Genomic DNA, 27,319 nt, shown 5'->3' on the forward strand with positions numbered 1-27,319 from the left:
AATTGGATTTTTGATTTTTTTTACATTTTTACCGTTTCCATGGGAACGGTGGCCATCTTTGACCATTCCATAGCAAGGTGCACATCTTCACATGGGGGTCCTCATTATAGTAGAGTTCCATCAACATTGGCCCATTTGAATCCGAGAACTAGCGTGGACAAAAAGTGTAGAAGAAGATTAATAAAAACTAGATTTGCCATTGCAAGCAATAGCGGAAGGCACCCTTCCCCCATTGCCAGGTGAGCGGCAGCCATTTAGCAAATTCCAAAGTCAAAGAGTGCATCTACACATGCAAATTATCATTTTTGTAAAGTTTCATTAAGTTTGGAGCATTTCGAAATTTTGAACTTTTTTGCTGTTTCCATTGTTACGGCAGCTATTTTGAAAATTCCAACTTCAAAATGCAACTCTGCCCATGCCAGTTACCATTACTGTAAAGTTTCATCCAGTTTGCAGCATTTTGATTTTTTTTGAAATTTTGAACATTTTTGCTGTTTCCATGGTTACAGTGGATAATTCCAAAATTCTAAAAGCAGACATCTCATTGCCACATGTCATGTTATATATCAATACAGTTTCATTGACTTTGGTCAAATACTCTTTAAGAAAATGCTGATTTTATGCATTTTCCTATAGGGTCAATGTAAAACTTGCCCCCAGTTTCCATGACAACGGCGCCCATTTTGGACTATCAAAATATTGTCTTGACATCTTAGCATACTGGGTAACATTTTCATAAAGTTTCATCCAGTTGGGTCTTATAACGAAAGAGTTGGAATTTTTGATATTTTAGCTGTTTCCATGGTAACGGCAGCCATTTTGAAAATTCCAAAGTCAAACTGCAAATCAGCACATGCCAGTTACCATTCCTGTGGAGTTTCTTCCAGTTTGGAACACTTTGATTTTTTGGCATTTTTGCTGTTTCCATGGAAACGGCGGCCATTTTTTACCATTCCATAGCAAGGTGCACAACTTTACATAGGGATCCTCATTATAGTAGAGTTCAATCAACATTGGTCCATTGGATTCCAAGAACTCGCGCGGACAAAATTTGTGCAAGAAAAATAACTAGATTTGTAATTGCTAGCAATAACGGATGGCACCCTTTCCCCATTGCCAGGGTAACGGCAGCCAATTTGAAAATTACAAAGTCGAAAAGCGCATGTAGACATGCCAATTAACATTTTTGTAAAATTTCATGAAGTTTGGAGCATTTAAAAAATTTTGAAAATTTTGATGTTTCCATGGTTACTGTGACCATTTCCAAAATTCCAAAGACAGATGCCACATTGGCACATGCCATGTTACATATCTATAAAGTTTCATTGGGATTGATGCTATATTCTTCAAGAAAATGCAGCTTTAATGTATTTTCCCATAGGGTCAATGTTAAACTTTCGCCCTGTTTCCATGACAATGGTGGCCATTTTGGAACTTCTTAATATTGCATGCACATCTAGGCATATCAGTTAACACTTTCATAAAGTTTCATCCACTTGGGTCTTATAATGAAAGTTTTGGAATTTTGAAAATTTATTACATTTTTGCAGTTTCCATGGAAACGGTCGCCATCTTGAACCATTCCATGCACGCTGCAAAACTTAACATGGGGGTCCTCAATATGGTAGAGTTCCATCAACATTGGTCCATTAGATTTCGAGAAATGGCGCGGACAAAATATGTGGAAGAAAAATAAGAAAAATAACTAGATTTGCCATTGCAAGCAATAGCGGATGTCACCCTGCCCCCCATTGCCACTAAGCGGCAGCCATTTCGTAAACATTTTAAACAATGAATGCAAATAAATATATTGCTGTACATCTTTCTATAAATTTTCAGAACATTTAGAATTTTGAAATTGTTGACATTTTTCTGTTTCCATGGCAACAGGAGCCATTTTGGAAATTCCAATGTCAAAATTCTCATCTTTACTTGCCAGTTAACATTAATATTAAGTTTCAGTAAATTTGGAGCATTTTGAAATTTTTAGACATTTTTGAATTTGTGCTGTTTCCATGGCAACAGTGATCGTTTCCAAAATTACAAAGATGGATGCCATATTGGCACATGCCAGGGAACATTCCATGAAAGAATCAAGGTATTTGACCTACCATGTTCAGTGAGTAAATGCTACTTAAAGAATTTTCCCATAGGGTCCAATGTTAAAACTTTGTCTCCGGTTTCTGTGGCAACGGCGGCCATTTTTGAAATTCCAAAGTCAAATGCCACATTTACATCTGCCAACTAACATTTCTGTAAAGTTTCATTAAGTTTGGAACACTTTCCTATTTTTCGCATTTGTGCTGTTTCCATGGTAACGGTGGCCATTTTAAAAATTCCGAAGATGTCCTGCACAACTTTAGATGCTGGACCTCATTATGTTAACCATTCAATAGGATTGGTCCACTAAAATCCCAGAAACGCTTCGGACAAAATAGGTGGAAGAAAAATAATAATAAAAAGAAACGGAGGAAAGGCAATATGTCACCCGACATTGTCGATCGGTTGACATAATAAAAAAAAAAGAAACGTAGAATAACAATACGTCACCCCAACTCCGTTGAGGGTGCCATAATCATCAATTTGAAAATATAAAAACATTAAAGATCACAACCAAAACAAGTTAAGGATATGATGAAACAACTGCAGCACACCTTCTTTTCTCTAATTTATAAGTAGAACAGGAAGGCCAGTTCTAGTAAAGTTTTCCAAATGTTGAGTCATTTTTGTAGTTCACCAATACAAAGTTGGGGCATTAAGGCCGGTTTGGCCAAGGAAAATACAGTTTTTGAGAGCTATTCCAAATTTGCACATAATGTTTGGAAATTCATAAAATCAAGAATTATATAAGTTTTTGGATGTTATGAAATCACAATTGCGTCATCATATGCATAGTTTTTTATGAAATTGATGAAATGAAGTTTCCCCGAAAAAAAATTCGAAAGTACTGACGATGAAGTACTTAAATTTTCAAATGATGTGCTATATTCTCAATTAGAACCTGGTGAAATAGATCTCACAGAGTAGGTCCTCCGCGATCTAATGATAGTAACAAAAAAAAACTCGTGAAATAATTGTTAGGTTTGTGTCGTACAAAAGCAGACAAAAACTCTTAAAATGTAAAAAACAATGTATGAATTCAATAAGAGCTATGGTACTAACTACCTGATGTATGAAGACCTCACACGCAAGCGATCTGAACTAGCCTTTAATGCACGTTGGCTAAAAAACAACAACTACATTAAAGAAACCTGGACTTTTGATGGGAAAGTTTTTATTAAAATGCCAGACGACCGCATTTTTTTGTGCACTAGGCCATCAGATTTTCCGGCGGCATTCTAAAATCACCTACCAATAATAATCAATAATTAAACTAAAGTTGTTACAATACGTCCAGCTGACAAACCATTCATGAATTCCACTATCCGTAGGAAAATGAGACTAAGAAATAGAATTGATCAGAATTCATTACAAAACAAAAATACTAATAATTGTATCCATTGGCAAACATTTAGAGAATTACGAAATGAGGTGATTGATTTGGTTAGAATATCAAAAGAGCAATATAAACAAAAACTTACAAAGGAAATTACTGACAAAAATATATCACCAGGAAAGTGGTGGAGGATTGTAAAATCTATTTCTAAATTATCAAAGTCTCGTGAACCTACACCTTTTTTTAAATCTGAAGGTCAAATATTTTTACATCCAGTAAATAAAGCTGAACTCTTAAACACTCATTTTTCAAATATTTCTAAAATTGATATTGAGCCTGAGCTTCCAAATAATGTACCAGACCCTCCATTTAAAGTGGAGGAAATAATTATCAATCAAAATGAAGTTCTCGATCAATTAAAAAACCTTAATTGTAATAAACCTTCTGGTCCTGATGGAGTTTCCCCTAGAATTTTGAAAGAAATTAAATCTGGTATTGTCAAACCACTTATTTTGTTATTCAATATTTCACTGAAACTCAAAAAGGTTCCATATCACTCCTGATTTTAAGGGAAGGGGAAGCTGTCATGATTCTGTTAATTACCGACCTATTTCACTTACAAATATTATATCACAAATTATGGAGAAAATTTTGTTCAAACATTTATTTAATTACATGAAAGATCACAATTTATTATGTAAATTTAAATCTGGTTTTCAACCAGGTGATAGTACAGTAAATCAACTAGCAGGGATATATAATACTATTATTTCCAATCTTGATAAAGGAAAAGATATACGCTTTCTTTTTGTGATATTTCTAAAGCTTTTGACAAAGTTTGGCATGATGGTTTATTATATAAATTGAAAGTTTTTGGTATTCATAGTAATTTAATTGATTGGATTGGAGACTACCTAGGTGACAGATGCCAGAAATTTGTTTCGGATGGGTTTTATTCATCTCAAAAAGGTATCAGTGCAGGGGTACCCCAAGGCTCGTATTGGGTCCCTTCCTTTTTTTAACTTATATAAACGACATTGTGGAAAATATGAGTAATCATATTAGAGTATTCGCAGATGACACCTCTTTATATGCCATTATTGATGATGATTATGATACTGCTTCTAGGTCATTCATTGATGATCTTTGGAGGATAAAAACATGGGCTGAAAATTATGCTGTTACATTTAATCCCTCCAAAACAGATACCCTTTTATTTTCTCGAAAAGACATAATTCCTCCTTCTTTATATTTTGGTATTGGTGGGGTTCAAATTAAAAAAGTTAAAAGTCACTTTCACCTAGGTCTCAACTTTGAGAGTAAGGCTAGTTGGAAATTACATATAAGTACAATTTATAAAAAGACATGTTCTAGATTACATTTATTAAGACAAGTAAAATACAGTTTGGATCGAAATGTACTTATTACAATTTATACAGTATTTATTCGCCCTATTCTAGAATATGTAAACATTATATGGGATAATTGTACTTTACAAGGAGCTAACTTATTTGAAAGTGTTCAAATTGAAGCTGCTCGTATTATTACTGGTCTCCGACGTACAATCTCTCTTAAAAAATTGTACACTGAATTAGGTCTTGAAAAATTAGCAGACAGAAGGAAGAAGCATAAACTGACTACATTTTATAAAATAAAAAATGGATTTTCACCAAGTTATATGATAGATTTATTAAAACCTTGTCTTTCCACACAAAATGATTACAATTTTAGAAGAGATCCTCAGAATTAGACCATTTCAAGGTGCAGAACAGTTTCATATTATAGAAGTTTCATACCATCTGTCGTTAAACTCTGGAATGAATTAGATCCATATGTAAAAAAATGCTTTGTCGATTAACCAGTTCAAATCTTAACTTGATAAAATATATAAACCAGAGATTCCTCCTTAATATTTTTGTTCAGGTATAAGAAAATTCAATATTATTCATTGTCAATTGCGAAATGAAGCAAGTAATTTAAATTCTCACTTGTTTCATGATTATTTTATTGAAGAAACTTCCTGTCCTAAATGTTTATATCAATGTGAAGACAATCAACGTTACTTTTTTGATTGTCCATCATACACTTTAAACAGGACCATACTCCTTGATAAATTGTCTGCTTATGAAGTTGATATTGATTTGAAGTTATTACTATTTAGTGATCAATCTATGAGTATTGAATATTCAGATAGTTAAGGCTGTTCGTGAATACATTAAAAATTCAGAAAGACTTGTATAGTGAAATATATTTTATAATCCGAATTTAAATAAACTTGTTACTTTGTATGTCTGTAATTTATTTTATATTCAAGTTATTAGACCCCAACCGGCTGAAAAATAGTTAAAACTGAAACAAAATTAAAAAATAAATGACAATAATTAGTATTATAAAAGCTACAAAACAATAAATGCACCTCTATTTTCTACATCATTCAAACCCGCTTTTGTATAATTTTGGTTTTTTATTCTGATTTTTTTTTAAATTTTTTATTTACATTCTAAATTCTTTTTTATATTATTTATGATTCTTTAATGTATCAATATGATTATTTACTCACTGTTGTTATTCTTCAGGTGCGATAAATTAGTAAAAATAAGTACATGATATCAAACATGTTGTTTTGAAAATATGAGTTATTATAATAATAATATTGAACAGCTGACTGGAGACAGTTTAATTTAATGTAAGGCCTCTAAATCAATATTGGAGTTTATTACTTAGAATATTAATAAAAAAAAATTCTGAGTTAACTATTTGAAGCATTCTTAGAATATTTATGATTTTTATCTGAGTTAACTTTTTGAAGTATCCTTCCAGTCAGCTATGAGGTATTTTTGAAAAATAATTCTGTGTTGTCATTATGTTTGTGTATGTGTTGTTTTGTTTGAATGTAATATATTGTACCTTGTTTTATGGAGAGGGCTTACATAGGCTTTGCCTGTTGCCCAATCCAATTCAATTTATTTGAATAAAATACTGTTTAAACTAGACTAAGTTTTCCATTGTTATTTCCATAGTGGAAATATCGTGCGAAACCAAGAAAAAACAAAATAATTCAAAAAAAGGCTTTAATGTAGCCATTGACATACGCTCACCTAATATAAAGTTGTTTCTTGAATGCGCTTTTGATGTAAAACAAGGAAAATCAAGAAATTTTACAAAATATACATATTAAGTCAGGGTTTGTTGCCATGGTTACTCATTAAATTTGGAAATTTGTTTTTATTTTTCAAACTCCTTATACCTTAGTGTAGTAAGGACAAATTTAAGAATATATATGGTAATTTTTAAATCTTTAGTAATACTTAGGGCAAATAAGGACCTTATAGCCCTACTCCTTTTCTATCTTGCAGATACAAGCTCTTTCATATAGGTCAAAGATGTCTGTAATGTCTGTGTTGCCAAATGTTCAACAGCAATGCATATAGATTCATTTCATTTTGATTTCATGGATCGGTGTAAATAATTTTAAATTCGTTAATGTATGTAACATAGACTATCTGACCTTTAGTGTTTCACAAATTTCGAAGTGTGAATGAACTTCCGGGTAAATTGGTTCTACCTTTTTTTCATTCTTACATCAACATCTGCGATCAAGGTGAACAACTAGTATTAAAGACATATACTGAATGATTTCTATTGCGGCATGTGTAATATTTATGCAGAATCAAACGTTAGTATGGTATCATTTATTTTCAAAGTTCATAGAAAAGTTGAAAAACTGATATGGGAAAATTAAATCGGCTTCTAAGTGTTCTATCTACTATAATATAGGCATTTCATTAGAGAAGTATCTCCGTTATGATTGACAATTCGACTAATTAAAGAACAAGCAAACCGTAATGAACTCGTTTGAATTGTTTTACATTTGTCATTTCAGGTCTTTCATAGCTTGCTATATGTCATTTGGTCCCCAGTGGAAAGTTGGCTCATTGACAATCATACCACATATTCCTATTTTTATTATTATACGTATATATATAAAAATAAGAAGATGTTGTATGATGCCAATGAGACAACTTTCCATCAAAGTTCAAATGAAGTGGATGTAGTAAGTAATATAACATTAAATGAAATTTAAGTACGAAATTTAAACAGGTTTATTGATTTTTACCATTTATAACACGTAAGTGATGTCATTGCCAGCTTGTCGTGAATTCGATCAACAGGAGGGTAAACAAATATGATATTGCTGCTTATCCGCTAAGCAGGAACATTTGGAGCATATAACACAAAAATATATCCGAATGGGTGACATATCTTCCTATGGACTGTGATTCTGTGCTTTTGCAAGTCAAAACGTTTGGCAACCTAGTTGCAACGACGTTTGGTTTTTCTCAGGTTTTGTGTACTTCTCCTTTTTGCAATTTGCCTTGGAGTATATTTGTGAATACGTTTTTCTACATCAACGTAATTTGGTCTCTGATGGATAGTTGTCACATTGACAATCATTCCACATCTTCTTATTTTAAAACAGTTTAGTTAAACAATACAAAAAATCATATATTGATAAGATGCTATCTTTAATAACTATTTGATACAAGATAAGCATCCATCCATCTTTTCAATAAAATGGTTCATACCGAAACAGATGACACTTGTATATAGTTTTTCTCACTTACCTTTGCCAATCATCTCTGCTAGTGTCAGTGTATCTCTTTCAATAAGTAGTTCCTTATCTTTCAACACTAACAGTATGTCGTCATCCAACATGATCGTGGACCAACATTCAGTTGCATCTTCCTGTAATTCTTGTTCAACATCCTCTGCAAGTTTTAACATGTATGAAAATTATCGTGAATCTGAATCTATTATTGATTGGCTTTTACACGTGTTTTGAATATGTAAGCCGTATATTACTAACATACTTTTTTCGGTTTGTTCCAAATAATCCAAGTCACATACCTTCCATTACGGTATAGATAGATTTATAATTCAAGGATAGGAATCACACCTGTCGTGCAAATTAATGGCAAAAAATGTTTTTAAAAGTACCGGAGATATTTTTTAGCTAAATCTAATTCTATCTTATTTTATTTTAACAACAATAACATAATTTTGTTTTATTTTCATCTATTGTTTGATTGCAAGCTTCTTGTGAAGGAAGTATAAATGCATCTCATACATGTATATTCCAGTGTACTTGAGATAAGGAAAACTACCGAAACTATAAGTCTTCTTCATATCTTGATATTTTCCTCGATATGAAGAGATTGACGACTTCACAACAAAAATCGATGTTTTCAATTTTCTCAGCAGGAAAATTATCTCAACCCAATCGTTTGTCGTATACATATCTCAATTTGTATGTTACTCTCTTGCATGTTCACACTATATGGACTTTATTATCAGAGGTGTACTCCTTACAGAAAAGCTGCTCCAACAGGGCAATAAGGAAAACGACTGAAATAGACACCACATAAGTAATAAAGTTACCATCACGAATTGGTTGACCGATGTGACGTGACCGTTTTTCAAAACATCGGCGACATGTTTCGCGGTCTTAGATCTTAAAATACCAGAATGGTAATCTGATCTGATCTGTAAATTCGTCGATTGTGTCCCGCTCTTTTTAGAGTTCATGCGATTCACTCACTTTTTGTTTTTACCTTGATTTGTATCTCCTTAATGGATTAATTAGATTTGAACATCGGTTAACTATTGCTGCAACTAATTGATATCCTTCAAGTCTTTCTTATAGTTGAAAATCGTAGTGTTGTTCCCAAAAGAGCACAAAATACTTACCACTTTGCAAATTTTCAATTCCAATGACTATCTGTTCATCAGGAAAAACTCCCACATTCTGATATTTATGGTCTTCCGAACGCCGTTTGAAAGGTCCTATTCCCATTTGTTTTATCACAAAAACAAGTACTATAATACAGCATGCGACTAATCCTAAGATAACAGTCATTGCAATGATTCCTGATGACAACGTTTGGGTCACTCCCGGTAACAAATCTGATAATGGTTGATCTATGTAAATAAGTTCTCCAATAAAGTAACTGCTATACCCAACATTAACCTAGTGGAGAAAATTGTAGCTTATTACATTAGAAAAAAGTCTGTTCATTTCAAAATCAACTTTTAAGCAGTGATTTTCTGTAATACTATTAACGGTACCAATTTTACTGCACCAGATGCGGATTGAGAAAATGGACAGAAAAAGGCGTACATCCACAAATTTTAAAAGGGTTCTAATTATTCCTCCTAGAAAAAAGGTCTAAAGGTATTTGAAAAAAAACCTTCAGTAAAAAAAGTGATTCATTCGTCGAACCATCCCCTTCCTGGATCCACCAGTGCATTAAAAAACAGATCTAATTGAAACCAGACATAAAGAAATGAAATTGAAAAAAATACATATAACAGAAACCTCCTTCATAAAGCTTTCCAGAGGAAAATGGAAAGTAATTACAAAACTACTAAAACTTAGCTATGTTTATTCTTATGTCATGTTCCCTTTATGTCGTAGGTGCTTATACGTTGTAATTGTTCTGTACATTGCTACAAAATGGTATTAAGCAAAATGAGATACAAGATATATCGTATGTATCAGAGGTTTGAATATTTAAAAACTTTATATGCCTTATATAAGTCGTAAGCTTCATTCAATGATCCACTCGCCCTATTTAAATATTTAATATATTTTTACAAATTCAATGTGCAGTGAACTATAGACAACAGTTCGGACAAAACACGAATATTTGCTTTCTGTTTCATTTGAAAACGACAAAACGCATCTTGACACAAATATAGGCACACGTTAACCTTCTTTTTCAAAGCACGTTTAAAGTGGCGTCACCAGGCATAGTCGCAAATTTCCCTTCATCACAAAAATAACATTATGGGAAAGCAAAAAATATTCACGTCATAGTTGATTTTTTACCAATGAAAACTGACCTAAAACTAATCACATATTGATTAAAAAAGCTTATACCGTTCGGGGCAAGTATAAATAGGTTAAGAATTAGAGAAACAGCACCTTTACCCTTGTATTACCTACCACCACTGTCTTCCTTCGTTCTGTGCTATTGAGAGACGATGGCTTATCCTTTGGAATGCATAACAGCATTGTGTATTTCATTTTGGATACTTCACAAGAAGAATTACCTATCTTTACTGTTACGTCTTTGGTGGTAAATCCATAATGAAAATATTCTCCCTGTAAACATATTAATGGTGAGACAATGTTAAAAAAAGAGAGGCGACAGACTTCAAAGGGGCATTCAAACTCATAAGTCGAAAACAAAATGACGACGTCATGGCAAAAAACGAAAAACAATAGGATACAAATACAACATAAAAACCAAAAGCAACATGAGTCCAACCAAAGAACGGGGGTGATCTTAAGTGTTCCGGAAAAGTAAGCAGATCCTGCTCCACTAACAAAGCTAATAAGAAGTAAAGTAGCTTCACACAAAAAGGATGTCACTCTAACCTTTATTTTACGCTTCATTGACTTTGATTAAGTGTTATGTCTCAGTTAAGATCTCAATAAACTAAGACTTTCAATCATAATACTTTGTATAAGGATACATCTCAAGAAGTAAAGCAACTTTTTTTTTAAAGAAGGTCACTCTGACCTTTTTGTACGCTTAATTGACTTATGTTTGCATTAACGTCCGAGTTGGGACATCCTAGTATTTAAAATCAAAACCATGTTCATACGACAGAAGGTCACTATCTACTTACTGTTTCTACCAAAATTATCAGACGACTTCAACAAGAGTTATTGCACTTCAAAAATAGTTCTGATCGATTTTCGAATTACCCTATTATCTATAAAACTGTATTGGGTAGAAAGAAAATTTTAACTGCATAATGATCCTCCTCAAAAGATATTCAATTACCAATTCACCAGACAAGGCGTAAGAGCCGTTAAATAACGATTTGTTAACCCATTTTCATGTTTTTCCCTGTAACTCTAACATTATACTAGATATATAGTAACAGTTATCTGCAAAATTAGATCTAAAATATACCAATAAGACTGAAACCACAAATTGGTTTCTGATGAGAATGTTTTTGAGCCGAAAGATTATTTTAACATATTTTTGTCCCTAATTCTGTGGAAATCTGTAATATATAAAATAGACATACAGATTCTGTAACACCATAAATATATAAAAAAAGATCTACAAAATTGCAAATATGACTGAAATGATCCATAGACTACTTATAGGAGTCATTCCAATTAAATGATCACATTTGAACAATGTTAGGGTTTTTCTGGTTAGATTTAAAACTATGACAGAATGTAAGAAACTATTATCAACAAATAATAACGATCAAAGCAAGAGTTATAGCCCTTTGATATAGATTTTCTGAACTCAAAATTACATATCAAAATGGCTTATGTTTGTCAGGTGCTAGGAGAGCAATTCAGGCACTTAAGAGCCTCAAGTTTTAGATAGTTCTTATGAGTTAGTTGTAGGATCTAATTATATACCATCCCGAAGCTCCTGAGGTCACATACGATTTTTTAATGGGATTCGTATTGCTCAGTCTTTAGTTTTCTATATAGTTTTTGTGAACTTGGATCTTTTTTTCGTAATCATTTGTTATATTGTCATGGCGATGTCAGTTTCTCTCCAATCTAAAGTTTTGAATGTCCCCTTATTATCTTCCTTCTCCTTTTTGTAAGGATGAATGTAAAAACTCATCAAGTATACCAGGCTGGTAATTTGATACGGCAGATGCGCGTTTATTAGTAATGGATGTATGTGGCATAAATTCGATTTGTTATATCTAAATCCCGTCCTTGAGCTCTCGTTGTACAAAACAATGACAAAATACGACTTATATGGGCATTTTTGAATTTCATAAGCAACATGATGCTCGTTACTTGTAAAGCAGGACCGGCTTGCTCTTCAGATGCATATGAGCTAAATAAGGTTCTTGATAGGGTTCATATCGCTCTGTCCGCAGCTTTATGTTCAGCATTTTGTTGTCTGTTGTTTGTCTTCTGTCTTCTTTCTTTTGAATATGGTCTCCCTGATTTTCTCGAATTCGATTTTAATTGCCCCTTGCAATCTTTAAACTATTTCAGTGTTTCTTTTTTTAGTTACGACACATTTTTCCAAAAATAGCTCAATTCATGTTATTTGACTTCGTATTCGGCACCTTAACTAAAGAGTATGTTAATATATTAAAGCACTGACCAATCGCATTTGAATTAGAGCGAACGAAGCGGGATCGTACAGCAATAAGTGTAAGAAGAATGTTTTAACCACCATATAATGATACCTTTTAAGAAATAATGATCTTAAGGTTGTTTATCTGAGTAGCTACATTTAACATTTAAGTCGTAATCTCCAGTTTGTATGAGGTTAATGTTACTTACCTTTACTATTTATGTTGTGTTTTTAGGAGTGTTATTTTTATTTGCGTCATTTTTCTTTTAGACTTCGTTTTTTTTTCCATTCTTAATTTACATCTTGGTAAATTGTTTATTTTAACTTGTAGAGCTCAAAAAAAAATGCTTACTTTATATTTAAAAGGTTAGAAAATACTCATCAAAGATACCAGGCTTATAATTTGTTTCACAAGACGTGTGTTACGTCTACATAAGACTCCCCAGAGGCACTCGAATAAGAATAGTTGAAAGACCAAATTAAAAACGACGTTGAAGAGCATAGAAAACCAAAATTACCGAAAGTTATGAAGGGTATAAAGAACCTGAGTGCTTCGAATAATTTAATAAAAAAAATTTACACAACATATTCAAACATTGCCGTATCATTGATATTTGATGTCAACACAGTAGTAAAAGTAAAGTAAAAGTAAAAGACAAATAGTTATAAAATTGTTCAATATTTTTACATATGTGCAGTAGTCATATTCTTTAACGTTTGTTTTTTTTCTGGAAATTGATAGTTTATGTAGACCTAAAACATCATCTAGACTTAGCTTCCCTTGAAAAAAAAATTCCAGATCAATATATAGTATAGATAAAAGGTCTAGTATGAATTTTGATGTATTTCATATGATGTAGAAAAATTTAGCACCACTGGCACCACATGATATGTATTATTGTTAAATCATTTAAGGGGCGATTTACAATGAATGCACACAATTCTATATATAAACCCATTCTTAACAAATAGCCACGTTCTGTGCCCTTACTTATATAACCAGGAACAATGTACCTTTATTTCCAGCTCTTCTTCGGTAATCAAGAAGTATTTGACATTTGTGGCCCCTGTAAATTCGTTAAAAACAGGATTGATGAAATATTCTAGATATCTATTCAAATGTCTGACTGATTCAATCCCGTCCATTATAAAACCTATGTTCACTGATTTCCCTCTACAGCATGGTAGATTATGTTCCAATATTCTGGAGATATCTGGTGCTGGACATAACATTAGTGTACCATCATCAGAGTTGTTGTAACATGTCTGAAAAAGTTGTAATACACAATGGGCAAAGCAATCCTACTTCATAGGAACAGGACATAAGATTAATACTGGTCAACATATTTGATATAAAAATCAAATTTGAAATAAAATATCGATCAGACTTCGGTCTTACTTTATTTTAATTGGCTAGTGAGAATTAAAACTCTTTTAAATATTGCATAAGTGAACATTGTTAAACTTAATCAAGTACTAACTTCTAGGGCAGGATCGTTTACCTTCCAAAGAAATACATTACAATCATTAGCAACAATCTTTCTCAGACTAATTAACATAGTGACAGGGTTCGATACAGATTCAATGGGAGAATATATTTCATATGAATGTTCAAGTTATTTAAGGACTATCACCCCTAAACAAGGAGTCAATTGATACTTTTCATCATTTTATTTTCTTGTAGATCTTGTTTTTATTATATATGCTGTTTACAGTTTTTCTGTGTTTTTGTCTATTATAGTTTTCAAGATAAGTGCCTAAAACAAAAGATTTGGTAGCAAATTATCATTTCGGAACGGTTAGTCCTATAAGTTGTCGATTAATAAATTTAGGTAAGGTCACCAATTAGTAAATTACCTTGCTGATCATTTTTGCCGTCTCAGTTTCTATTGGCCTATTATAGGTCTTTGAATTTAATAAACAAACATGCAACGTATGAGTACTGTAAAATTAGCATTTAAAGTAAATAACTCCGTTGAGGACTTGATAGACATTTTCGGTCATTTGACTTATTTGTAGATATTGCTTTCTTATTATTGTTGCTGTTGATAACTTTCTCTATCTTTTATAGATGAAAAAAAATTGCTGTATGCGCCGGAATTTGTGCCAATTGTCATTCAATGACAATTACTTCTTTATGGAGTCGATTGTCAATTTATGACATGTTGCCTTATTTGTGGATCTTGTTTTTCTGATAATTTTCTGGTGCTAACAGTTTCTTTCTATCTTTAAAAGTTGACGCTATATGTGCTATAGCACAAAATAGGGACACACATCGTCATTGTAGGGTAAAACGTCCTACTAGTCATCGACAGATGATTTTAACAGTACTATCTTATGTGTAGATGTTGCTTATCTGTACATATGTATCAACTCACTAGTGACATGTGTTCGTGACTTGGATATTTAGATAACAGAATACTTATCGTTTGATCTGTATAATTACCGAATTTTTCTATTCCCAATTATAACAAATTCAATTTCCATCCGGTTTGTCTTTATTTGGGTCCATGTGAATCCATCAGTTGTTATTTGAACCCTGATATGTATGTTCTAAATGAATTTATGAGCTTTTAACATCGGTAAACTAATGTTGCCTTTATTTTAGGGAATCAGTTTCGCTGTTTAAAATTTCTCTTCGTTTTTTTCAAATTTATAATATTATATAAAAACGAATTAATTGGTATACATTATCATTGAATGGGAATATCTCTGAAAAGGAGTCAATTTATTATTTCGGCCATGTTGACTTATTTTAGATAGCTACACTCTATCTAAATTGATTTTTGCCAAAAACGAAAAATAGGTACAAATCGTATTTTATGGCAATAACTCATATAAAGACTCCGGATACGTTCTGGGCTTGTTGACTTATTTGTAAATCTTATTAAGCTGATCATTATACTGTTTAAAGTTTCTATGTCTATTGTAGTTTCAAAATTATAGTCAAAAACGCAAAAAATGGTAAAACACGTCAATGAAGGACAATAACTCCTATTAGGACTTTCGATGTTAGCTATATTGGCTTATTTATAGATTTATTTGAGCATTATTTGCCAAATTGATGCTTATCTCTAGCTAGTGTAGATTTTAATAAAATAGCAAAAACATGTTTTAAACATTGATATTTTAGTGGCAATAATCCCTTAGCTAATCTGAAAACACCAAGGTATATAGATATTGACATGCCCATAATTTCAACCCAATATCGGTCTTGCTTCACATGCTTTAGTTTTTTAGATAGGCTTTAAATCTGCGATTTTACCTGCCAGTTCTATTTGTAGTAGCCGTTGCAATTTTTTGCTGGTCGAGGAACTTTATCGACTTAATTATGCGAGTAGAAACCTTTAGTAGTTAATGATGCTGGTGGTCCAAATATATTCAAGGATATTGATTGAGAAGTTTTTTTTTAAATATTAACAATGGCAATAAAAGAGGAAAAATGACGACGAACACCAAGTGATTGCAAAATCCCACCTGGATTTAAACAAGACGCTAATATTAGTATGACACAATGCCTTCCTTTTTAATTCTTAATAGAAGAAAAGCATGTGTATTAACTGGTCTTCAAAATTTATAAATCGATTGAGAAAAAAACAAATCCGGGTTACAAACTAAAACTGAGGGAAACACATCAAATATAAGAGGAGAACAACGACACAACGACACAACAGAAACTCAACACTAAAATGCAACACACACAGAAACGAACTATAATATAACAATGGCCATTTTCCTTACTTGGCACAGGACTTTTAAGAAAAAATGGTGGGTGGAACCTGGTTTTGTGGCTAGCCAAACCTCCCGCTTTTATGGCATTGTCAAGTTCTCATATGAGATAATATATCTCATATGAGAACTTCAAGAAAAGTCTCGATTCTTTTTAAATATTTTACTTTTAAATTATGGAATCAGCTGCCAAATCACTTTAGACAAGAGGAAAATTTTAAACAGTTTCTTAAATAGATTTCTACCTGGTACAGCAGCTCATGACACATTCGTGCATAATGACCGCTAAAGTGCTTTTTAATGCTTTAATTTTGGGAAAGCATGCTGCTTGAAGTATGTATAGTAATCTAGGCGATTCAAAAGATTTTCCGAGCTCATGTTATTGTTTACTTGCACAAGGACTTTTTGTTCGGTTTCATTGATTTGACATTTTCATCACTGACTTCTATGTGTATGTTCGAAAATATGTGCCTTAGTTTCATAAGTAAAAAGATTCTGGTTGATTAGGAATTGTGTACTTTTATTTCTAATAGCATGTTTTTCGAATTGCCCATGGTAAAACTTAGTCTTCTCCTGGGGCTTCAGTCTGTTATATTTATTTGTCGATCCGTCCTTTTTAGTAATAATCCTTTAAGTCGGTCAAAATCATTTGATTAACCTGAGTTGTTTGGTACTTTTTTTATGATCTCTTATCGATGAGAGAGACGAAAGATACCAAAGAATTAATCGACTAATAAGGCAAAAAACTGACAATGCCATGGCAAAAAGCAAAACATAGCATAACGAAAAACAACAGTATACAAAACAAAACGTAGAAAACTAAAGGCTAAGCAGCACGAACCCCACCAAAAATCGGGGGTGATCTCAGATCTTGTACTACATGTGGCACCAGTCGTGTTGCTCATGTTAGTTCAAACCCGGTAATAAGTCTAATTCGGTAGGGCACATTCGAGGAAAAGAGGACGGGATTGTGGTTACGACAGTTGGAACATATCCGTCGTCATCTGTAAAACAGATATTCCATAACGGTCAACCAGCTCGTGATCGCGTCCGTTAAATTTTCGAAGGAATGATTTCATCTTAACTACTAGGACTTCGTTTTGAAATTTTCCTTGTAGGCTGCAACCCTCTATAAAGTAAATATTGATAAGAAATGTAAGCTCTGGAATAACGTATCAACTGCAGATATATACTAGATGTTGATTTAACCTTGAAATTTCAAATAATAAGACAAGTATATTGTGAAAGTTGCGTTGTAATCGATTTTGTCAATTTATTTTCAGTTTTTAATAAAAATGAATTTATGTTCTATTCCGGTTGAAAGTTATTACCGTAAAATCACAAATGTTTATGATACTCAATGTTCTATAACAGAGAGTTGCTTCTGGGATGGCAAGATATTAAAAAGACAGGCGAAGGATACCAAAGGGACATTCAAACTCATAAGTCGAAAATAAACTGACAAAGCCATGGCTAAAAAAGAAAATGACAAACAGACAAACAACAGTACACAAAACACAACATAGAAACCAAAGACTGAGCAACACAAACCCTACCAAAAGGGGGAGGGATCTCAGGATCTCAGGTTCTCCGGAAGGGTAAGCAGATCCTGCTCCACATGTAGCACCCGTCGTGTTGCTCATGTTAGTACAAATCGGGTGATTATTCTAATTCGGTAGGTTACATTTGGGGAAATGGGGACGGGATTGTAGTTACGACAATGTTAAGTGTTTACTAGAATTGAACATATGTTAAGTCTTATTTACCACTGACGCAGTCTTTTTCTTGTTGTGAGGCAGATAGGCTACAATCTTTGGTTCTGTTACTATATGAAGATTGGTTCCAGTTACTGTGATGACAATACCACCACTAAAACAATTAAGTACATTCAGGTATAGTTTAGAATCAAAATATTATAATGCACCTGTGCTGATCTAACTCCAAATTATATTCTAATATTTTTAATTAATTCTTCCACACCTTGAGGACATATTTCAAAACATAATAGAAGCAGAGATAATACATTATCTATATTTAAATTAAATCTGGCATTGCATTTTCTATTTCTAAAAAAAAAACACCAAACACTTTCATCGATGGCAGTGATTGGTTTCATGCTCGAATGTTGAATTTCACAAATTATCATTACCGATCATGGATGGCACTATTGTTTTATTATACTAAAGTACACGAAATGCCTATCCACAAAAAATCTTATAATAAATATTGCTTCATTCGTAAGTGAAAACATGTACCTTCTCAAAATAGATATATTTAATAAATATATACTCAGTGCCAATAGAAACGCGGTACAATGTATTCTAATCCACCTTGGTCCATTTTCTGAATGACAATACAAAAAAGGTCTTTGAGGCATTCGGAAATATGCGTTATTCAAACTGTTAAGTCTCAAATCGATTAATTTCAAGTTTTGAAACTTGAGACTTTGCTTAAAGGGGTGAAAACAAAAATGAAAAATTATATCCAAATGTGATCACACTGTACCAAATTCAAAAGGTTAATTGTTAAACTGCGTCACTTTTTCAGACAATTTGCTAGAATGGTTCATTGTGATAAAATGTGCATCCAAAGTGCAAAGGAGAAGGAATAATCTGGCTACTTTGTTTGTACCTTGAATTCTAATTTATAAAAATATTATGAATATACCGAAAAACACCCTTCATATGTTCACTAGACATTGGTATTTCAGATCAATATTTTTAATTGTGTCTGACGTATTGCATTAGGGCTTCATTCTTCATGCATTTCATCAAAAACTCCAAAATAGAATCATTTTAAGATCTTGTCATTTGTATTCAAACATAAATTAAAGAGACTGTAGGTTATCGATGTTCAAGTCTTTACACAAAAAGATAATATCTTTTTTGTTTATTCTTTGCTTAGGACAATTGTCTGTTTTATAGTTCAATTTTCAAGATGTTTATGACATCGTATGGCGATTACATATCTCAGTTAATTCGTTACGCCCGTGCATGTTCATGATGTACAGACTTCATTAACAAGGGTGTGCTCCCTACACACAAACTGATCCGCCAGAGTTATAAGGAAGAACGACTGACATCACTACATAATGTTTACGGTCACCATCACGAATTGGTTAACCGATACGATATGTCGGTCTCTCAACTCACAAGCGACATTTTTTTTTTTTGCGGTCTTATTTCTTTAGAAACCAGTTAAGTCGTCGGATCTTTAATATAACCGATTGTGTTCTATTTCTGATTATGACATTTGGAGTGTGAATTCGCATTGTGGGTGATGCATGCTTAGCAGGCGATGCATACCCTCTCGATGCGTCGGTCTTGCTCCTGTTGTAGTTCATGCAATACACTCAGTTTATGTTTTTTAACTTATTTGTTTTTGCCTGGTTGAATTAGGAGATTGGAACAACGATATGCCACTGTTGCCTTAATTTTTCTGAACAGAAGTGCCCAGATGATACCAGCCTATTATTTTATTTGTGGAACTAATGTGATTTTTATTAAAAAAAAATTCCAGAAATGTTCCGAATAGAATAGAGAATGGAAACGGGTGATGTGTCAAAGAGTCAACAAACCGACCAAAGAGCAGAAAACAGCCTAAGGTCACCAATGGATCTTCAACGCAGCGAGAAAATCCCGCACCAGAATGTTCTATGAAATTACAACGACTGAACATCTTCGAAGATGAAAGAGAAGATCTCTGTGGTACTCTGTTGGCGGTTAAGGTTAAATTCAAAATAAAAATAATCGTTGAATTTGTTAATAACATTGAACAACTTCCATTGGCACTTTCAAAAATGTATCTGAAAAGATATTTACTTATGTAGTGTATGTAATGCTCTAATAATATATATATATACAACCAGCTAAAACGCCATTCTCCTTCCTTGGCAACAGAAGAGGAAAAAGCAAACATCTTCATACAAAATACACTTTAATAATTAACAATCACTCACTTTACACAAAGGTAACAAAGAGTGATTTCTACTATTTATAGAAGATTAACAATCAGAATAAAAACTAAATTTATCAGAAAAAAAAAATAATTCGTCAGACTTCACCCTCGCACCCCAACCAACACTAACCTTACCCCGGAAGTAAACAATAGAAATCTGACAAAGTTAAAGTAATCAAAAAGTTTATATTTACGAAAACACTTTTCCGGTTGTTTTCAGAAAAAAAAATATAAAATTCTCCGGAATTTTCAAATTAATCTTAACTAAAAACACTGACAAATAGGTTTTATCTCCTTATTTTTATATTTAGTGAGTTTTCTTGTTCCAATTATTTGGAAAGATTTGATTTACGAAATAAGAATTCAATTCTAGTTATGCAGGTATCACATACTTTTATCCGCCGGATGCCGGATCTATATAAATAGGGTGCAACTATTAATCCAGCATTCTGCCTCTGACGAAGTTCGGTGAAGAACTGAAACCGGTAAGGCTATAAATCATCACCAGGCGCTGTTATTTGTGTGATTTGGCATATCCTAAATTTTATAAGAACTCAATTCTAATTCTTCAATTTTGCAAAGAGATTTGAAAATAAACATGGAATTCTTTTCAGTTTTAAACGCAATTTTAAATTGTTGTTTCAAATGTGGATCATTTTGTCATATTGTTAATTTAAAAAAATCAAAAACGCTGCACTTACAATCACTTTCATTTGCAATAACAAAATGAAAAATTATATGAGGATATAATATTTTCAATTTGTTAAATTGAAAAATGTTAGGTAAAACATTTCCATTTTTTTTAAGTGATTGGCGAATTACAAAATTATGTGCAACAATTATGTGCAACAATGCAATCAATTTTTTTTAATGTTCTTTCAATTAACAATTAATTAAAGTTTATTTAATTTTTTTTACTCAAGAAAAAAGAAAACTCATATCTCATTACATAGTGATTTCAGTTACAGATTTCAAAATTGCAGAGCATTAAACAATTTCTATTTATGAAAACAAATGGCAAAACGTCTGGCGTAAATAAACATGGATAATAATCTTATGACAATTATGAATCAATCGGGTTTTTTTTTAAATGGTCGAATCCAAAGTTTAGCTTTTCTAAATAGTAATATTAGTAATACTGAAACCCATCCAATCAAAACGGAGAAGTTGATAAATGAATTTATAACACAATATAAATTCGTTTGAATTGTTTTGCATTTTGAAATGTCGAGGAATTTTATAGCTTGCTGTGTGGTATGATTTTTGTTCAGTGCTGAAGGCCGTACGCTATCCTATAGTTGCTAGCATTTATCTCATTTGGTCTCTGGTAGATAGTTATCTCTTTGGCAATCAAACCACATCTCCACATTGATATTGTATAATAACGATATGAACGCGCGTGACATGTATATCTGGAATAACATTTATCCGTTGGGATCTAGACCAAAAGGTTGGTGAATCAAATGAATAACCCTAGTTTAAATTAAAATCTGAAGTTTTCGAAATTGTTAATTTCAATCAGAATGCACGAGTTATTTTCATATCAGTCCAAAAGACGATTTCAGTGCGCATGTCGATTAATAAAAAGACGGTGAATTTAAATTTCACCAATGGTGCATTACAAAAAATATTTAGTCTCATTAGGACGATTTTGTATAATTACAAAATCTAAAGCAATTTCTAATTCGTATATTCATATGTAAATTATTAACTCAGCGATTTCGTTACCACAAATTAATCAAAATCTGTACTTAATTTTTTCATAAATACAAAGATTTGGTCAGACGGTTTGGCTGTATCTGTCGAATTCTAATCTTACGATGATGTTGTTTACAAAGCCCGTAAATTTAGACATGATCCATGTAAATAATTGATTCTTTGAATAACTTATTTTTTTTTAAATTATCAATTTACCACAGTAGTAAAATCTTTAAGTATTGTTTCTATCTTTACTTACATTGATTTTGCTTTTGAAAAATTAAAAATAACTAAATATATATTCCTATATATTTACAGTTATGATAATTCATGATCCTACATCCTGTCGATACTGTTTATTTATATTTTGGCATTGCACAAGGTCATGCGTTTCTCAGACTGTTTATGACGATAGTTGTAATTTGCTTAAATTAGCTTTATAGCTGCAAATACTTTATTTCGGTGTTTTATGTCTATTGTTTTTATGTTAGTTGTTTTGTGCCTCGTACCGATCTCTTGAGTTAACCCAATTGCAACAGATTTTTACAGTGTGTTCTTATGTTGTGCTATCACAAAACTGTCCAAGGTTAGGGGAGAGTTGAATGCTCACAAACATGTTAAACATTCTTTATGTGCCTGTCCCAAGTCAAGAGCCTGTAATACTGTGGTTGTCGGTGGTTCATATCTGTCATATTTGTTTTTCGTTCGTAAATTGTTTTTTTTTATTAATTAGGTCGTCAGTTTGTTTCGTTTGAATTATTTCGAATTTTTCATGTCGGTGCCTTTTATAGCCGACTATACGGTATAAGTTTTGCTCATAGTTGAAAGCTATAATTTCTTACTATCACTTAATTTGAACTCTGGTTGATAGTTATCTCATTGGCAATCATACCACATCTCATTTTTAAAGTAATCACATTTTTGTTTGTCGTGTAAAAACTAAAACTGGAACACAAAAACGTTTTCCGATTTGCATAAAAATGGGGCATGAACATTGGCTTACCTACTGCCAGGAATACTCTAAGCAAATGTGTACACATAATACCTTATTCTTTAATTTTGGGGCTTTGTGTAAAAAATAGAAAGCTTTTTCCAATAATGTTACGATTAACGGGATAAAAGGATACGAACATTTTTTTGAAATGTTTAATATCTGTGTTAACATTTGCTAAAATCCATCTAAGAAAAGTTCTAACAAAGCATTCAGAAAAATGTTGGATTTTATTGAATAATCAGTACCTAGCTTTCATGATCTCGTAATTTGAGCAGAAACTACTTTTTCAAAAGCAGTTGAGCGCACAGTTTGGTTTTGATAAGTGATACCATTGTAAATACTTGATACATGTGATCATCGTCTGAGAAATTATAGCGTATTAATACTTTAACTTACCTTTGTATTGATTGGATTGGTTCTATACCTGTGATAGTAGAATCAGCCATATATCTGTATCTGTTATTGAACTGATGGGAATATCCGTCCATAATAACTTTAACCGGTAGATCAAGGTATGAACTTACATAGCCCTCCAATTTTGAAGTAATACATGTTATTGTTGTGTTCTGTATCCCTATTCTAGAATATTAAACAGTATATGATGTATGTTAAGTCTAATCTGAATAAACGGAAATATTGGGTATACGCCAAAGAGACAACAATTCAACGAAACAAATAACTAAAGAACATGAATTCGTGGTAATGTATGTTGCTGTTATGTAAAATTGTTATTTGGAATCGTTTTGTGGATTTGTAAAAAGGAATATATAAATGTTTGATAGAGAGAGAAAAACTTGTGACATAATAATAAACATTACACGTTACAATAGACAGAAGACTTTTCATTATACCATAGAAATGAAGAAAGGCTATTACGTTTACGTAAAGATCATACGTACATATCACCTGATAGATGTTAGAACAAAATTTGTTTTGTATAATAAAATTGAGAATGGAAATGGGGAATGTGTCAAAGAGACAACAACCCGACCATAGAACAGACAACAGCAGAAGGTCACCAACAGGTCTTCAATGCAGCGAGAAATTCCTGCACCCGGAGGCGTCCTTCAGCTGGCCCCTAAACAAATATATATACTAGTTCAGTGATAATGAACGCCATACTAAACTCCAAATTGTACACAAGAAACTAAAATTAAAAATAATACAAGACTGACAAAGGCTAGAGGCTCAAGACTTGGGACAGGCGCAAAAATGCGGCGGGGTTAAACATGTTTATGAGATCTCAACCCTCCCCCTATACCTCTAGCCAATGAAGAAAAGTAAACGCATAACAATACGCACATTAAAATTCAGTTCAAGAGAAGTCCGAGTCTGATAGTTTGTTGTGTTGTGCCGTTACACCACTGTACCATGTTAGGGGAGGGTTGGCGCCTTCAAACATGTTAACTCCGCCACATTCTTTATGTGCCTGTCTCAAGCCCCGAACCTGTAGTTCAGTGGTTGTCGTTGATTTATGTCTTTTATATTTGTTTTTCATAAATTGGTTTGTTAAATATTATGCCGTTAGTTTTCTCAATTGAATTCTTTCATATTTTTCATGTCGGGGCCTTTTATGGCCGACTATACGGTATGGGTTTTTCTCATTGTTGAAGGCCTTACGGTTGCCTATAATTGCTAACATCCACTTCATTTGAACTTTGGTGGATAGTTTCATTGGCAATCATAACACATCTCCTATTTTTATATTGAAACAGTAGCCAGTGCTTTGGTGTTGGCATGATTTAGATGATGAATCTTCCTTTAAGTTTTTTTTTTAAATTATGCAAGCGAACTAAAACCAAAGTTGCAAATTCTTATGCAAACTTAGCCGTAGCTGGTTATGGTTTTCTTTCTTTTGTTTGAAATATTTTGAAGTAAATACATTATAATATTGGTTTGAAGTATAGCACATCATTTTGTTCTTTGTTAAAAGCTTGAGATGTTTTATCGCTTTGAGGTGAATATATGTTTTACAACACTTATCACTTGTTTTCATGTTCAAACTTCCCCTATCCGACAAAGTAAGATAAGAGTAGCAAAATTAAATCCTCTGTTTTAGCCATATTTGTATCTGAGGGAAGGACGAAAATTTCCCATTAAAATGTGCAGATTTAACATTGTTGGGCTCATTTTGAGACGAAGTTTATGTAAATTGTAGAGTGAGCTCTGTATAGCCCTTAGTTATCCGAAGGATACTGTCAGTCGTAAAGTAACATAAAGTCAAATATTTAGACGTATTTAGCGATATTAGAACATGATACTAAGCGAGAAGAAGACAAATCCAACGCATTATTGAAAAAACTAACAGGCATGGTTTGAAAACTATGAAAAAAGAGTATGGCGAGAGCTCCATAATGAAACGCAATCCAAAACGTGTTACTAGAGACAATAACTCAAAGCCGAAATCCTCAAAGCCTTCAACATTCCCAGAACAAAATAATGACAATTGAATAGGAGTAATTGGAAAAGGAGAAGGTCGAAGAGGATAAGGACTCGGCAGGGCAACACAAGGTTTACGAAGAAGGAGAAAAAGTATAGAGAAATCTAACAGAATTCACATAAACGGTAAATGCAGAAAATTCGCTTTTTAGAGAGAGAATCAGATCCAAAACCACCGTATTCACTATAAGAAAAATATTTAATTTTAAACGAGGACGAATAGACCTAAAAATCAAAAATCTTTCAGGTAGATCGATAAATGATGATGAAAAATTATAACTATTAAAAGGATTCAAATTTGCACCGATAACTTACTCGAATATATGAGATCTAAAACTGATGTGAAAAGTTTTACCCGACGATTGGAAGAATTTTGGAATAAAAGGACGAAGATTTTGTTAGGAACAAATTAACTTACGATCCTGAGCCAGGAAAAGGTGAATATTTTGACACCTATATAGATACGATTTCAAAGTTCCCAATTACTTCAAATAGTTGCAAACAGAACCTGTCCAGAAGAGAAAAAGCCGCACTTAAAAAAAGATTACTCTACAATCATTAAAGACGCAAGCACAGGTGGATAGAGCAATAATAATAATAATGGACATATATTGTTATAAAGATGGGGTTCTAGAAGAACAATTACATCATCAAGAATACTATAAAACGCAACAAAAAAGTCCGGATCAAGCGACACAGCGAAAGATAAAAAAGGTGATAGAAAATAAACGATGATTCGCTTACGGATAAAGAAAAAGCTTAGTATTTATGTTATTTCACCCTAAAGCAAAGTGATTTCTATGAACTACAGTAATCCTCAAAAGTCAGCAAATACACAATGCAGTCAAACAACAAAACACAACATTTATGGAAATAAATCATTCTGAAATAGAGACCAATTGTTGCTGGCCCAGAATTTACAACACAGAGATGAAGCCATTTTATAAATCGCATACTTAAATACCTGTCAATATTTACCAAGCTATATCGAAGACGATATGGATTTTTTAAGACACAATTCTTCAGGAAAATACTATTTTGACAAGTTTTGATGTAACCAGCTTATGTACTTATATTCCGCATGAACTCGGTTTCTAAGCCGTAAAGCACTGGTTCAACGAACAGTTGGAATAAATAGACAATCGATTCAAAATTGATTTTATCATCAAAGTTCTGAAAATCGTATTAGAAGAAAATAATGTTTACTTCGATAGAAAAATATATAGTCAAACAAAAGGTACGGCCATTGAAACAAAAGTTGCTCTTACATATGTACATCGGGTAATGGGATATCTAGAACAATTTTTGTACGATAAAGTAGCGGAAGTATTCTGGATCATACCAATACTTTTGTCCAAGTTTTATAAAATTCCAAAAGGGTTTGACAAAGGTATTGATGTTTTGAAAAACTCTAACCACAGACTGAACCTAAATGTTGATGTCACTGATGCCGACGACGAAATGTAGGATATCTTAAGCTCGCTTCCTATAATACTTTGAAATCAAGGATTAAACATTGAATTAGATTATCGAAATAATCAATAAAAAAGTAAATCGTAAGGAATTTATACCATTTCATTCTACACACCTTGGTTTAATAGTACACGTCCATACAAATATCTCGATCCTCTGCACTGAACCTGCATGTAGATTTCTCCCTGATATCACAATTTCAGTTCCTCCTGATTTTGGGCCAAAATGAGGCGTGAAATCATGAAATTCGGGTGACTGTAAAGTAAATTGAAAAACTTACAGCACACCTAAAAATAGTGTTCACAAATTCCACCTATAAATTATTAGATTCAAAAGTAAAAAATAAACGTGTTATCTAATTCAAACCCAAAATTTATATATAGTTAGGATATTTGTTAAGTTAATTCCTATCAAAATGGTATTACACTGTTTCAAAGAGAAAATAAAAATTTGTAA

General features: G+C 32.5%; 1 protein-coding gene across 1 annotated transcript in view; it reads right to left on the reverse strand.

The window, feature by feature from the left end:
- LOC127700849 (hepatocyte growth factor receptor-like) overlaps positions 1-23,520 on the reverse strand; it is a 34,949-nt gene extending 11,429 nt beyond the window's left edge. Inside the window, exons 1-6 of the mRNA XM_052204542.1 lie at positions 23,348-23,520; positions 18,069-18,171; positions 13,588-13,839; positions 10,443-10,601; positions 9,185-9,464; positions 8,062-8,205 (exon numbers count right to left, since the gene is read on the reverse strand). Coding sequence (XP_052060502.1) covers positions 8,062-8,205; positions 9,185-9,464; positions 10,443-10,601; positions 13,588-13,839; positions 18,069-18,171; positions 23,348-23,439 — 1,030 coding nt within the window. The 5' untranslated portion in view covers positions 23,440-23,520. The remainder of the gene's footprint in view (positions 1-8,061; positions 8,206-9,184; positions 9,465-10,442; positions 10,602-13,587; positions 13,840-18,068; positions 18,172-23,347) is intronic.
- Positions 23,521-27,319: the final 3,799 nt, after the last annotated feature.

The sequence above is a fragment of the Mytilus californianus genome, unplaced genomic scaffold, assembly GCF_021869535.1.
Source record: "Mytilus californianus isolate M0D057914Y unplaced genomic scaffold, xbMytCali1.0.p SCAF_5, whole genome shotgun sequence".
Lineage (NCBI taxonomy): Eukaryota > Metazoa > Mollusca > Bivalvia > Mytilida > Mytilidae > Mytilus > Mytilus californianus.